Here is a 15,370-nt window from a genome sequence, read left to right on the forward strand (position 1 = left end):
CAATATACCCATATACTTCATCAATGCCCACATTCAGTAGAATATCAGTTAATACCTATTATTCCCAGCTGTAGATAGATACTTCATGGATGTCCATATCAGTAGAATATAGCTACTTCAGCAATACCCATATCAGTTGTAGCGAGCTTCATCAATGCCCACATCAGTAGAATATAGAACTGAGTCAATACTTATATCAGCAGTAGATAGCTACTTCATCAATACCCATATGAGAAGGAGTGAGACTACTTCATCAATGCTCACATTCAGTAGAATATAGAACTAAGTCAATACCTATATCAGCAGTAGATCGCTACTTCATCAATATACCCATACTTCATCAATGCCCACATTCAGTAGAACATAGAACTGAGTCAAAACCTATAGCATCAAATACGGTAGCTACTTCATCGTGAAAGTTGGTGGATGAACGTACGCATCTAGCGCGTATTGTACCACCATGCTTAGTCTTGTGGTTAGATTTGATTGATAAACAAGTATGATTGACAGTGTGTTTTAGAGAACGAAGTCCCGGGGTAAAGTTCTGCTTAAAAGTGAAAGTCCATAGTCGATTTTTAACCGTCGTAATAAACTGGCAGATTCTAAAATTAGAATTGTTCAGTATTAAAGTGCCATTATAGTTATGCCATTATGATATGTTGCATTCAATAATATAAGCCTACGTATACTTTACTTTTACTGTCACAAATATAATTATATAAACTTTTTCATAACCATTTTATACTAGTAGGCCTATATTGATGTAATAAATATCAGTATAATTTCGAGTTCAACTGAATGCGTTCATCATGATTAATAACATATTTTTATTTATCAAAAATCGACTATGGCATAGTCTAGTTTGTAAGTAACTCTGACTTTGAAATAGGTCTATTCAAAGTCTCTTTTAAATTCTCAGAAAGTTGTGAAATGTCAATCTGGTCTAAAAAGCTAGCAGCCTGTTCAGAACTTCCTCAGAAAAACCAGAAGTGTAAAGATTACGGCAGGGGCGGATTTAGGGGGGTTCAGCCGGCGCGCGCCCCCTCTATTTTTTGACTAGCAAAGGGCGCCGGTAACTTAAAAATACAAAAATTGTAAGAAATTAAAAAAAAGGAACAAATTCGGCCATGAACAGCAAACAATGGGCCAAAACCGTTGAGTTTTCGAGGGGGTAACCCCCTTTAACACATTTTTTTCGTCGTCGACCAAAAGGCGCCCCCTTTATCAAAAATTCCTGGGTCCGACCCTGTACGGTATTATAAAATGAATGCAGTTCCTCATCAGGATCAGTTTGAAGGGTGCCATCATCCATAGTGAGACTACGAATAACTTTTTTTTCTTCAAAAGTACACTTCTCTAAGTTACAAAAGTACCTTGAATACCTTGAACAAGCCTGTACTTCACTCCGTGAATAACAATGAAATACGTGTTATCAATGTTTTAATAAGAACGACTGGTTAAAAAGCCTAATAAAGATAGTGGATGGTCACATGTTCTGTCAGCTGACCTTCATGCCGTGCCGGTTTGTTTACAAAGTAACACATGTTTGTTGTACAATCAAATTCAATCAAAGACGATCACCTACGACACATTCTGATTGCAGCTGCAGTAATATTTTGTTCAAACTCCAATCTCACCCATCAGTGATCAGTAACTTATTAACTTGATAAAGCAGTGTTTCGGCAACAGGGCGACAGAGACAGTACATGTATTACTGGCATATCTTTATATACATCAATGTGAGAAATAAGCTTATTAAAGCAGCTCAACTTTAACTTCCAAGTTTAAAGACGTTTTGCTGTACAGGCCACAGAGTCAGAGACACAGGGCACTGTTCACTGCATCAGAAACTGTACTACCTTCACATTCATAATGAACCGCAAGATCTACTTTTGTGGAAGCATTCGTGCTGGTTGTCAAGATCGAGAGCTTTATCTGCGCATGATTGAGAAGTTACAGAGTTATGGACAGGTGCTTACTGAACATGTTTTTTATAATATAAAGGACCCATCAATGGATGGTATGATACCCAACCCAGTAACAGGTAAGTTAACTCAAAATTTGAGGTTCAAGCCAAGGTATTTGACCCATAAGGAGCAACTCAGAATTTAGTTTGTGCGTAGTCAGTCGTTGTCCATATTGACACCAATATTCTTGTGTTTTATGACCTACATTCTTTTGTTGCAAGCGACAAGTCTTTCGATTTCGTGGGAGTACAGTCCTTCACTATGCTTCTGGTTCTGGTGCAAAAAGAAAAAATGGGAATGGAGAAAGAAAAGGGAAGAAAAAATGAGGGCGAATAAAAAGAATAAATGGAAGGAAAAATAAAAAAGGGGGCGAAAAGAGAACTAGAAAACAGGGCGGAAAAGGAAACTACAGGCATATGATAGAAAAGGGAAGAAAAAATGAGGGCGAATAAAAAGAATAAATGGAAGGAAAAATAAAAAGGGGCTTAAAAGAGAAATAGAAAACAGGGCGGAAAAGGAAACTACAGGCATATGCGTAGATCCGGGGGGGGGGGGCAATAGGCCTATTTTTCCAGGGGGATGGTCCACATAATCATCCCCCCAATGTTGACGCCTGTATATGGGTTTCTGACCAAATTCACCTTTGGACATTTTAGCCCCAAAAGTGCAAATTTTTGCGCACTTCACCCGCATTTATTCCACTTTTGTACCATATTTAATCAGTTTAGCTTCAAAATGACAAACTTTTTCACGCGCTTCACGCGCTTCACGCACATTTGTACAATAGACTTATTCGGTCGCTAAAAGGTGCTGAATTTTTTTTGACAATAGTGCATGATATCATGTTTATTATTCTTATAATTCGTGTAAGAAGAACAAAAATTGGGATAAAAATACAGAAAAGAAGGAAAACGGTCGTGGGCAGTATACAATTAGGTCAAAACTGATGAGTTTTCAAGGGGGTAACCCCCCCTAACACTTTTTTGGTATGCTTTGGTGGGGCGGCATGGAGAGGCTTTGCCTAGGGCGGCAAAATCCCTAGGAACGGCCCTGCACCAGCTTTTTGCATCGTCCTATTGAAGAAGCTGTACTTGTGGACATCCTTCTTGATCAACTCCTGCTGGAGTTTTCTGAGATTTCCCCTCGTCCTTAATCCCTCTGTTCCAACCTCATGTATGTAGTCTTCCCACTCCGATTCCAACTTCCCCATTCAGGGTCCTGTACATGAGCTGAAGTCTCGCATCCTTTTTTCTCTCTTGCGTGCAATTTTAAGTTTTTCTCTCCCCCTTTCTCCTTTTTTACCACTTTCTCTTCTCTTCTCTCCTTTCCTCTTTTTTTTTTTTGGGAGGAGGGGGCATGCCACTCCCACCTAATCCATGCCTAATGGGAGCATATTTGAACTACCCATGTTAAAGTGTTCCAACAATTTTAACTGGGATTGTAGGTACTTTGATGAATGTTTGTAACAATACAAAATTGTCAGTTCTTTATCAATTCAATGAGATCAATCAATAGAGTGAAGAAAATAATTTCAGTGTACTGTGAAAGAGACAATCAATGCTTTTGGATTTGAACTTTTGAAATGTTGTGAAGAAAAACAAATGTTGGAAATATATCATAAACCACATCTATACTTAGTATGTCAGTATGGGGTATCCAGATTCCAGACTACATCAAAGCCGATTGATTTTATTCTGTACAGGAAAAGTAAAAACTGACAAAGAAATTCATGATGGCGATGTAACATGGCTTGATGAAAGCAGTGGTGAGTGTACCAAAGTAAACTATTCTTATAGAGGATGTCAGAACTCAGAAATAATATTGATGACACAGATAAATGGAGAATATGAAATACTGTTAGCTAAGTTTTGTTTAGTTTTGTGAAAAAAATCCCACAGCCATAGGCGTAGATCCCGGGGGGGATGGGGGGGATTTATCCCCCCCAATATTTTGCCAGGGGCGGATGCTCCATACAATCATCCCCCCAATGTTGACGCCTGAATATAGGTTTCTGACCAAATTTATCTCACATTTGCCCATTTTAGCCCCAAAAGTGCAAATTTTTGCGCGCTTCGCGCGCAATTTTTTCAACTTTTGCTCCATATTTCATCAGTTTAGCTTCAAAATAGCACATTTGTAACATCAACTTATTCTGTCGCCAAAAGGTGCTGGATTCACGATTCTTCAAGAATTTTTTTCAACACCATCCCCCCCAATGTCAAAAAGAAATCTACGCCACTGCCCACAGCACTCCAGCCTTAAAGCTTCAAAAATATTATGCACTACTCAAAATAATTAAAATAACAGAATCTAATCCTGTAATCATTTTGAGTAGTTTGAAACTTTTGGAGTATTGTATAATTAATTTTAATTGTACTTTTGTAGAAGTTGTAAACAAATAATATATTATCTAACATACATCGATAGGAATAAGTGGTTTCTAATAATTAAATGGTACTATCTCTCATCTGTTGTACCCTCACAGTTGTGGTAGCTGAAGTTACTCAACCATCTCTTGGAGTTGGGTATGAGATTGGCAGAGCTGTTGCTATGAATAAGAAAATACTTTGTCTGTTTCGGTCAGCTGACACCGATAAACGTAAGTTTAAAATGAGATAGGTACAACATGCATACAAAATATTATGGTAAAGTATATTGCATGGTTTTGAACCGTTTGTAGAGCAGGGTTCATTAATTATTTAAATCTTAATTCACCAAATTGTTGCATTGAGATCTTGCCTCGCAGAATTTATGCCTTTCCACTTGTCCATCCGACACGTCCACATACATTGTAGGCATTCACTTGCACGACTTGATATTTTACTTGCCCTACTCTCTGCACTAATTTATTCACGATACTCCTTTACTAAGTTGCATATTGTGTACATGATAGTAGTCAAGGCAATCCAATATTTTGCACAACATGCATCATGTGTGTATTTGTGAGGCCAGTCCAAGTGGGCTATTCCATTTTATATACTTCATTAATATATTCCTGTTCATTGATTGGTTAAAAGTGGATCACATGACCAAAAATAGTTCTACCATCAGTATACTCTTATCCGTAAATAGTACCTCTAAGCCATAAATAGTATTTTCAATGTCACGGATGAGCCGTAAATAGTACCTCCGAGCCGTAAATAGTACTTTTGACCATGCCTTCCGCGTGCGCGCATTCGATGCGACGGAACAGTTCACGCACACGAAACTGCCATAGCGTGATTTCGCGCTGCTGTAATTGGTTAGCCCGATTTTAGCCTATTCGATTGTTTTGAAGGGCAAAATATAGGTTGTACTTAAATTGGTCGTGCTGTTCACTCAGGATAGAAGCTGGAGAGTCAAAACGTCAAATAATTTTCTTTTAACCAATCAATGAATAAAGAACATATTAATGAAGTATATAAAACAAATATATACTGCCTTTATTCGAAGTTCTGGTTAAAACTATGGTCCCTCGTTGAGATCAATTAATACTATTTTAACCAGAACCTCTCATGGCAGTATGTATTTGTATACTATTCACCTCCGGTGTGGAAGTTCACATCTTCCATAGGAGTGTATGGATTTTAACTGAAATAGCTCAATACAGCAATAAGGTGCTTAAATTTTAATGTCATGTGTCGTGTTAAGCCCAGTGTTAGTGGCATTCAATAATAACCTTTTTTTCTCAATTTTTCCCAACAGGTTTATCCGCTATGATCCAGGGAGCTCACAATAATAGCACATTCATTGTCAAACACTACAAGGAAGAAGAATTCCCTGCTATTCTGAAAGAGTTCTTTGATCAACTTTGATGTATGTTTATATCATAGTCTCTAACTGTCAATGCTCAAAACTGCAGACCATTTAACATGCCAAATTTTGACTCAAGAGAATGGTACAAGTGATTCAATAAACTACATACCACATTACAAGCTGTATATGATTGGTACCCACATCAGCTTTGTCGTCTGATGAAACGCTTGCTTCTTCCAAATTCAATATCCTCTTGAAATGGCTACAATTTATAGTTTTATGACCTTTTATTACATACATCTACAAATGAGGTGGCTGTTATACTACATGTTGATGTGGCAGTCTTGGCCATGCTCACTGGATCATTTTGATATGTCGTATAATGTCACAGTCCTGCAACCATTCCATATTTTTACTCTGGTGTTTTACTTTTTTTTTATCAAAGTTTATCATAGGAAAGCTAGTTTTTATAAATGAAAGCAATCCCACAGATGGTGCAAGGGTGAACTCAGAATCCTGCAATCTGGAAAGGGGTGGGGGATGGGGGGGTGAGGGGTTAAACCCCAAGCCACCTCTTGGGCATGCCACTGTGATAAACAGGGTATATTGTGTAAGTGTTCTAACTTCTGTATGTTTGATATGTGTGATATGCTCTAAAATCAGGTTACAAAATGATTTAGAAGGGATTTTGATACTGGTTTCCCAGCAAACACAAATGTTTTAAAAACACAATTTATTATAAACGTGTTATAAATGCATTTTGGTTTTGGTCAAAATGTTGAACATTTAAATGTCGGATTATATAAAAGTATCATGAAAACATTTTTAAAACATTTTATATCAAAAAACACTACAACAACAGTTTTAAAATGTTCTTAAAATGATATTGCAAAATATTTTCTGCCAAACATTTGTGCAAAATATTTTGTTAACACTTAATAACATTATGTTAGAATGTTTTACTTTAAGTTTTCAAAAATGTTTTTTAAATGTTATCAAAATGTTTTATACCCTTTATTAAAACTGGCATTTAAACATTTTCTGTAAAATGTTTTGTGTTTGCTGGGTTTACATAGGGCCTTATAAAAAATTGTTCTCATCCTTATCCATGTTGTTTTCTTGTGTTGATCCATGGTTTCTGTTTTCCTTTTCAATTTTCAAGTAACACTTTTGCTTTTAAAGTCCAGCAATTCAATATGATAATAAAATTTAGGCAGGCTTTTTAGTATTTTAACTCATAAGACCTTCAAATAAAAAGTACTTCATCATTATCCAAGAATACATCGAAAAAAGATTACAACTACTAGCAATGCCGATTTGCATTGAAAAAACAAACAATTGTCATTTCATAAAATTCCTCTGGATGAGAATCAAAAAAATTATTTTATGTGGCCTAACTGTCAAAAAAAGCCATTTTTAAATTTATGAATATTACAGTAGTAACAGTACTACTACCACTACTAATTTAAAAAAAATCCTTTTATAGACGAATCCAATTTCACGCATTCCTACACCTCAATGGCAGCCATCGGCTCAATCTCACCTAAAATGTGAAATGATGCGGCCTTGGAGGGTATTTTAAACTGCATTCTATCACCCATGTTACACATAGACAAAAGAATGATGACAGTTTACAACACAAAAGAATCTAACATCGATTTTAAGCGGCTTTAATCCACCTAATTGGGCAGTCACAACACCAGTTTGGTGTCGCGGGGACCCAATAATGGCCGACCAAATCCTGACCATGACTTGGCTTGTTGGATTTGTCTATATGGCACCTTATGCCAAGGCCTCAAAGTGCCTGACTAAATTAGGAACAAAACAATATAGGTCTATTATTAGCAAGAAAATATTAGCTCAAATGAAGAAAAATAACATGATATGAGAACAAGTTAGTCTTGGTTTTTGCATGTGATTCCCACTTTGAGCCTAACATTTGGCTGAGACAGAAAGTTATCTCCTTAGTTTTGGGTTCAAGCATGGACTGAGCCAAGATGGGTAATAGTCCCGGGGCAACGGTGGGCTCTGCATCATACTTCTATATATTAATTGTCATAATTGATTTATGATTTACAATATTGTACATATGGATGCAATATAATATTATTCCAATGAACCAATAGCTTCCAATATTGTAAACTGAAGTCCTGTCTTACCTGTGTCTTTCTTTTTAAATAAATGGTACCAGTGGAAAACTTGATCATTATGCCAAGATTTAAAACGTATGTGAGAAGCACCTCCTGCCCCCCCCCCCCCTCAACTCAACACAAAAGTTGGTAACCATGAGAGTTACCAAATAGCGCACAAAAGGGTAATTTTTTTACCAGTGGCGACTGAAGGACCGCAAAATTGGCAAAATAGGGGGTATTTGATTTGCAATGTCTGCAAAATTTGACTGTGATATCAGCAAAATAGGGGGTATTTAATTTGCACTGTCCACGAAATTTGGATAAAAGGGGTACTTGGGAAAATCCGGTAATTTTATATCAATATTTCAATGAAAAGGGGTGTTTGAAATTCTAGTCATTGAAAAAAACAGAAAAGGGGTTGTTTTTGGCCAAATTTTGTTCTCAATTTTGCATGGAAAAAGGGAGTAAATTTGATGAAAAATTTAGGGGGGTCTTTGAAAGATTTAGTAACTCTCATGGTTACCAACCTTTGTGATGAGTTGGGGGGGACAGGCATAATGCATGACCAGATTAATACAAAATATGGTTCTTTTCAGAGAATGAATGCGGATCACATTCAGGGGTTCAAAAATCATGTTTGCTAGAGATAGGGTTGTTTTTAAACGTATAGTTGGTGCGTTTCATGATGCAGTCATGTCTACAGTAGAATTCATCTCGACCTTTGCAGGACTTAACCCCATTAAAAGCTATTAAACCAAGATAACACTCATTGAAACAGCTCAACTGATTAAATCGGATAAAAGTGACTGTTTTCATGTGCGATATCGCAATAAAGCTGGTATTCATAGCTTCAGTTGGGTAACCGATTATAAAGGAAACGAAAGGAAACAATGTTATGTTGGCTTTGTTCACGAAATCAGACAATGGCGTGCTTTTTGTAAACCAGCATTCTTGAAAATGAGCAACATAATGATTTTTGACTTAACACGGTTTGGAAATAATTTCTTCATATTTTTGGTGTTATCTGTCGCGTTTACATGTCCTTCCTAAAACACAAAAGTACGACCCTCTCCAAACACCTAAATTAGCTAAAAATTTAGGACATGTTACAAAACTATATTGTCTAGAATTTTAGAAGAGTACTTTTAATATTGGCGGTTATTTTTCACACAGCTGACGTTAACTAGGCAATGTACTATTACCTATAACATTAACTAAAACACCAAAGTACGAATATTTCCAAACATCTAAATTAGCTAAAAAATTAGGACATGTTAAAAACTATATTTTCTAGAACTTTAGAAGAGTACTTTTAATATTGGCGGTTATTTTTCACACAGCGACGTTAACTAGTCATATCCCCATACTGTTAACGTAGGGCTATTTGTAAAGGTCACGCGTCAATGGGAAAGAGCACTGTGTATTGTGTATAGGAAAACGGACAGTAACTGCAGTATGTAGGGGTCTTCACTCATCAGTCCAAGAGGTGAATTTGGTATTTCATGGGCCAATTTGACTAGTTTGGCATAAAACACGGTGTTCGGGGGCTTAAAATGGAAAAAGTACAGAGTTATTATTGTTTTATTTTTACTTCTTTTAGGAGTAGGAAAACTTCTCGTTCGGCAGAAGACAAGTGGTATTTTCTGTGCTGAGAAAATTGACTTGAACAAAAAGCTCAAAAAGGCCCTGTACAAACCATAGGGATTTCGCGAGGGTGTCCCCTCTGACGTGCAATAGATGGAACAGCTCCGACCGAGAGAATGTCCCATTCATCTACCCCCCCCCTTCCGTCGCCTATGCTGAGTGAGAGAATTGAAAGAACGGATGATAGAAGATTGGTCGAGTTGGTTTGGGGCCTAGTTGACCTGAGACCAAAACAAACCGGCATTCATGATTTAGATCATAACAATCGCGAAGGCAATTATATTTTTATTATTTTTCGACAGGCTACTAGAATAGATGTAGATTTCGCCGAGTAACTTAAAAATATCGGTGAGGCAATTCTGCACAAAGAATCGGACTCAGTTGCCAACTGAAATCTTGTACTCTATTAAAACATCGCTGACAGCGTAAATCAGTAAGCTTAAAACGCCAAATATTATTGAAATAGCTTAGTACAGTGCATGGATGACCATTCTTTTAAACACTTGAGAAAATGAGCCACAAAATCTACTTTTGTGGAAGCATCCGTGCTGGTAGTCAAGATCGAGAGCTTTATCTGCGCATCATAGAGAAACTGCATACTTATGGACAGGTGCTTACTGAAAACGTTTTTCATTACGAGGACCCACTGTTGGAAACAGGTAAACTTTAATGAAACTTTTATTTTAGCTGAATTTATTTGACTTGACCGATAAGGTAAATCAATCTCTCATCATTTCAGCAGTGTGGTATAAATTCAGGTTTAAACATAAATGAAGCCTAATGTTATTATTTTTTTTTGCAGAGAATACTTACTAAAGTCTTATTCAGATTTCATTTGACAGCTTAAACCATCGCGTATACGCGCACGACGTCAAGCGTGTGCATTGAACCTTGTGCAAATAATACGCGCTGGACGGCTAGCAGTACGCTTAATTTGTAAAAGGGAATCTGAATAAGACTTTAGCTGTACCATATACAACAAATACCCAGTAAATACAAAAATGTTGTTAAAAACAGAAACATGTTATGTTATATATAAATGTGTTTTGCTTTTTGTCAAAATGTTTTGATAACATTTAAATGTCGGTCGATCGTCGAGTTATATAAAAGTCATGAAAACATTTTAAAACCATTTTATTGAAAAAACACTACAACAACATAATGTTGTCAAAATGTTATTGCAAAATATTTTCTGGCAAACATAGTTTGAAAAATTTTGTCAACAGTTAATAATAACATTTAATAATATGTTAAAATGTTTTGCATTAAGTTTTCAAAAATGTTTTCTGAATGTTTCTAAATTCTATTAAAACATAAAATACCCGTACCCATTATACAACCGGAGATTTATTAACATTTTCTGTAAAACATTTTGTGTTTGCTAGACATAGTCAGAGGTTGGTATTGACTGTCTCCAAACCTGAGACTATAATAGTCTCAGCTCCAAACATTGTCTAGGGGCTAGGGAGTCACTGTATGCACTAGGCTATAGGAACTGTAGTAAGCTTCAAAAATGTAGACACTGTGTTTTCATGTCAAGCAAGGCAAATTTCTTCATTCTTTGTGCCCAGGCCCAGGCATACATGTAATAAATTGTGTGTGGTAATTATCCTAATCCAATATTCGCAGTGTTAGGGGATGTGATCTCAAGTTCAGGACAGACATAACCTGTTAGTTTTCTTCTATTTTGTAGAAATGTCTGAAAAGAAAACATTTTTAAGTGACATAATGAACCAGAAATGAACACAAAATAACAATTAGTGTCTTGTGAGTGCACCAAATCTATTGAATTTAACAGTAATTGTTTGACAAAATGGTGGCTGTTGACCCATACATGTATTTTTTTGTCTTTAATTTAATTTTTATTAAGTATGATCTTTCCATTCATTTCCCCTGCCTTTTAATGCCCTTTGCATATCTATTTTAATTTTTAAAGAGAAATATAAACATATTTTTAAATCATTTTTTACAGGGAAAGTAAGAAGCTCCGAAGAAATTCATGAGAACTATGTAACATGGCTGGAGGAATGCAATGGTAGGCCTAAAAATGTCTAGATGAAAATTTGATGGCTCAGTGGCACAAAGACGTAACTCCATAATTGCTGTGTATATGATTTGTGACATCCATGAATTCACTCAATGCTGTGCAATGTGCATGCCCTGAATAAGTGCTTGAGTATACATACCGTTGTGCAGGCCCGTACGCAGGGGGGGTGCGGGGGGTGCGACCGCACCTCCCCAGATTTGTAAAAGTATACAAAAGTCCCAAAATTTCAGAATTAGCGAGCGTTGCAAGTAAAAAAATCCGGTTTTTTACGCATTTTTGGTCAAAAAAGGTCCAAATTTGGGGAAGAAAGTCCACTTTTCACAAAATCGCCCCAAAAAAAAAAAAAAAAAAGTCCACTTTTTCAAAATCAGCACCCCCCCAAAAAAAATCCTGCGTACGGGCCTGCCGTTGTGCATCAATATCACTAGTAAAATTTTGAGCTGAAAAAATGATATTCCAAACAAAGAAAATCACTTTTTAATTCCAACACCTTTGTCGCCAATTGACTGATCCTTTTTATGAACATCCTATCATCGCATGTATGCATATATTTGACTAATATTTTGAATGATTTTGACACAATTACATATATATGCAGTATACATAAAGCCTTGATTTTTGCAGAGCATCACAATTGAGTGTTTACTCTTTATTAGTTCGAGTTAAGAGTTGGAGTTAGAGTTAGATTTTACAGTTTAAAGCCATATTATAACATTTTCAAACAAAATAGATTAGCATTTCTTTGCCATAAAATGTTAGGTTTTACTGTCAGATATATCCCCTTTTAATTTGGAGCCGAACAACTACGGCAAAGCAAAGAAAATTGAAATTTACTACCACCGACATGCATCGCCAATACGCACCACTCCTTCGGTCATGTTGTGGTACGACCCTTTGTTGTGTATATCACCGTCCCATACGCCGTCACGTACTGTGTGCTATGAACATCGTGGTATGCGTTCGACTAATAATTCCATTGTAATAATAAAGCGTGGATTCGGCGTTTTATTCAAAATCTCGGATTTTGACAAAACTACAGCACCTAGAGTCTTGATTTTTGCAGGGTATATTGGTTTAATAAAGTACAATTTAATCGTTTAAAAAAGGGAATTTTAAAAATTCAGTGAGGTCGTCTTCCTCAGCAAATGTTATAATATGGCTTTAATTTAGAGTTAGAGTTGCATTTTAGAACTCTAACTCTATGTCTAACTCCAACTCGAACTCGAACTCATAAAATGCATTTACTCATTATAATTGTGTAAAAATCAGAATTTTAAAAACAATGAGTGCATCCTCCTCAGTAAATGTTACAATATTGCTTTAAAATCATATGACATCCCTGGGGTTACCATGGTTACAGATCTTTTTGCTGCTGAGCCATTGAAATGTGGAAAGTGAACAGTTTCAACTCTGTGTGTAGTTTCCTAAAATGACAAAATTAAAATGTGCATGCCTCGATCCACCATGAGGCATACTGTTTTTGCAATGTCCCATAGAGATATACTGACAGTTATGTGACTAAGATAGTAAGTAGTGGCTTGAAATGGACAGAAAACATTCCTGACAAGTCTTTAATAATATTATTTTGTAATTTTTGGCAAATAATAACAAAATTAAATTTGACCAAAACCATATGCCTTTACATTAGGAAACGAATTTGGAGAAAAGCTTCTGTTAATAAAATACTATGCTGAGCCACCAGCCTGGGTGGCTCATGCTCCAGTAATTTCAGATGGTTGAGCTCAGTAATACATCAAAGAATGTCTTCCAATTCATGAAGACAAATAGATAATCAGCTTATCGGATTAAAAGCTTAGAGGGAAGGTCTTGCTGCTCAGCGAGTGTTTGTAATTATCAGAAGGTAAATTTCTCCAAATTCATTCTCTAATGAAAAGTTCAACTGACTTTCTCAACAACATTGGTTATAATTTGGATAATTTTGCTTGCCCCAGGAGCCAACTCTCAGACCATCCAAAACCCAGTTATCTCTTCCTTCTTCTCTGTTGTTACTTCACAGTTGTGGTAGCTGAAGTTACTCAACCATCCCTTGGAGTTGGGTATGAGATTGGCAGAGCTGTTAATATGAATAAGAAGATACTTTGTCTGTTTAGATCAGCTGACACTGATAAACGTAAGTATAGGCAGATTTGTTGATTAGTGCAACCCATTATATTTTCATTAAAATCTGCATAATGTAATAAGTATGTTAAATGTCCTAGACTTATCAGCTAAATACATTATGGACACAAAAAACCAGTTCACTTACTACTCTTGAGCAATAATGAAATAGGCTTGTATTCATCACATGTACATATGAATAGGCACATTTAATTAATCGTCTGACATTCCTTTCTCATGTCCCCAACAGATTTATCTTGTATGATCCAGGGAGCTCACAATGACAGCACATTCATTGTCAAACAATACAAGGAAGAAGAAGTACCTGCTATTCTGAAAGAATTCTTTGATCAACTTTGACCTTTGTGTCTATACACTTGAGCTGCACATTAATTATGTGTATCCCTAGGGTGGTGAATTCTCAAATAGTTTAATAAAAAAATTGCTGGCTGTGCCAAAAAATCTTAGGCCCCTTTACACATGCAAAAGAGTTTGGGAACCCAAATTTTACCTAAAATTGTCTAATCATATAATGCAAGCGCAGAGAGCAAATACATTGGCACACTTGAATGTTTCCCTAACATGTTCTACACCTTTTTAAGGTGTAATGTTGAAATGGTGCCCCGTCTGTGCTAAAGATCACTTGCACCCCCCTTTGACTGGCCAAGAAATACTCCCTCCTAGCCTGCCTAAAATTTTTGCCCCCGCCCCCTATATTTCACCACACTAGGGTACACATAATCATTGCACCACCCCTTCCTCAATGGTTTGGAAGACCACAATTCAAAATCTGTATATTTTCAAACTGAAATAGGGGGAAAAAAAAATCGCAATTTTGATATTTTATATAACCTTTCATCATGGTGTTATTGATTAAATGCAGTTTTATGCAAACTGCAAAGTTATATCTATGAACCTCAGGTGTAATATATTTTGTCATAAAGTTCCACATTTTAAAGGAGGAAACCAGGAAAGTGATATTTCTTTCTTTCATATTTTCCCTTGGTTCCCAGTTTGCTGGTGTTGTATTGTATTTTTGTATTATTCATGTAAGGGGCCATGGCTTGCTAAAGCCATAATGTACAATTTCCGTCAAATTTTAATTTTGTTATTCTTTACCGAAAATGCTGAAATAATATTAGTGTGAATTGCCAGGAAGCGTTTCTGTCCATTTTAAGCTTAAATAACATGAATAAAGTGAAACAAACTCCACTGGTTATTTTTGCTGTTATATGACTTTATATCCAATATTTGCTCTGTATTAACCAACAAACTCAAGAAGTTGGCTGATTCCATTTAAGTGTAAGTTGGAACATTTAAAAATATCAATTTCATATTATAAGATCGTACTTTATGGCTTTAAGCTCTTTGTGAGTTTTTCTATGGATCCTAGCACCAAATTTATCTTACAATATTTCATTTTTAGCTGAATAAAATTATTAATAGCTGTTCCAGTTAAAATCCACACACCCCATGCGGAAGACATGACCTTAAAACTACCACACAAGGAGCTACAAGGGATGTAGTTTTGAGATGAATTAAGGAGGTTCTACACCCCTGGCCAATTTTGTGCCTATTTTTGGACTTTTCTCAAAAATTATAGCACATTGGTGTCAAGTAAAATATGTATATTATAGGGGCAAGGACTACAACTACTGCACTGTAAATTCAGCAACTCAAGGCAAGTAGTTATTGATTTATTGTGCAAATAGTGGTTTTCCCTCATT

General features: G+C 36.1%; 1 protein-coding gene across 1 annotated transcript; it reads left to right on the plus strand.

The window, feature by feature from the left end:
- Positions 1-1,501: 1,501 nt before the first annotated feature.
- LOC140152096 (uncharacterized) lies at positions 1,502-14,316 on the plus strand. Its single transcript, XM_072174393.1, has 8 exons — positions 1,502-2,044; positions 3,670-3,732; positions 4,453-4,566; positions 5,652-5,755; positions 9,978-10,137; positions 11,451-11,513; positions 13,543-13,656; positions 13,894-14,316. The coding sequence occupies exons 1-8, from the start codon at positions 1,873-1,875 to the stop codon at positions 14,001-14,003; spliced, it is 900 nt and encodes a 299-aa protein (XP_072030494.1). The 5' UTR covers positions 1,502-1,872; the 3' UTR covers positions 14,004-14,316.
- The last annotated feature ends 1,054 nt before the right edge of the window (positions 14,317-15,370 follow it).

Source organism: Amphiura filiformis, chromosome 5, assembly GCF_039555335.1.
Source record: "Amphiura filiformis chromosome 5, Afil_fr2py, whole genome shotgun sequence".
NCBI lineage: Eukaryota > Metazoa > Echinodermata > Ophiuroidea > Amphilepidida > Amphiuridae > Amphiura > Amphiura filiformis.

Coding starts and splice junctions, on each gene's coding strand:
- LOC140152096 (XM_072174393.1), top strand. CDS start 1,873: ATGAACCGCAAGATCTACTTTTGTGGAAGCATTCGTGCTGGTTGTCAA. Junction 4,567..5,651: donor GTCAGCTGACACCGATAAAC/GTAAGTTTAAAA, acceptor TTTTCCCAACAG/GTTTATCCGCTATGATCCAG. Junction 11,514..13,542: donor ATGGCTGGAGGAATGCAATG/GTAGGCCTAAAA, acceptor GTTACTTCACAG/TTGTGGTAGCTGAAGTTACT.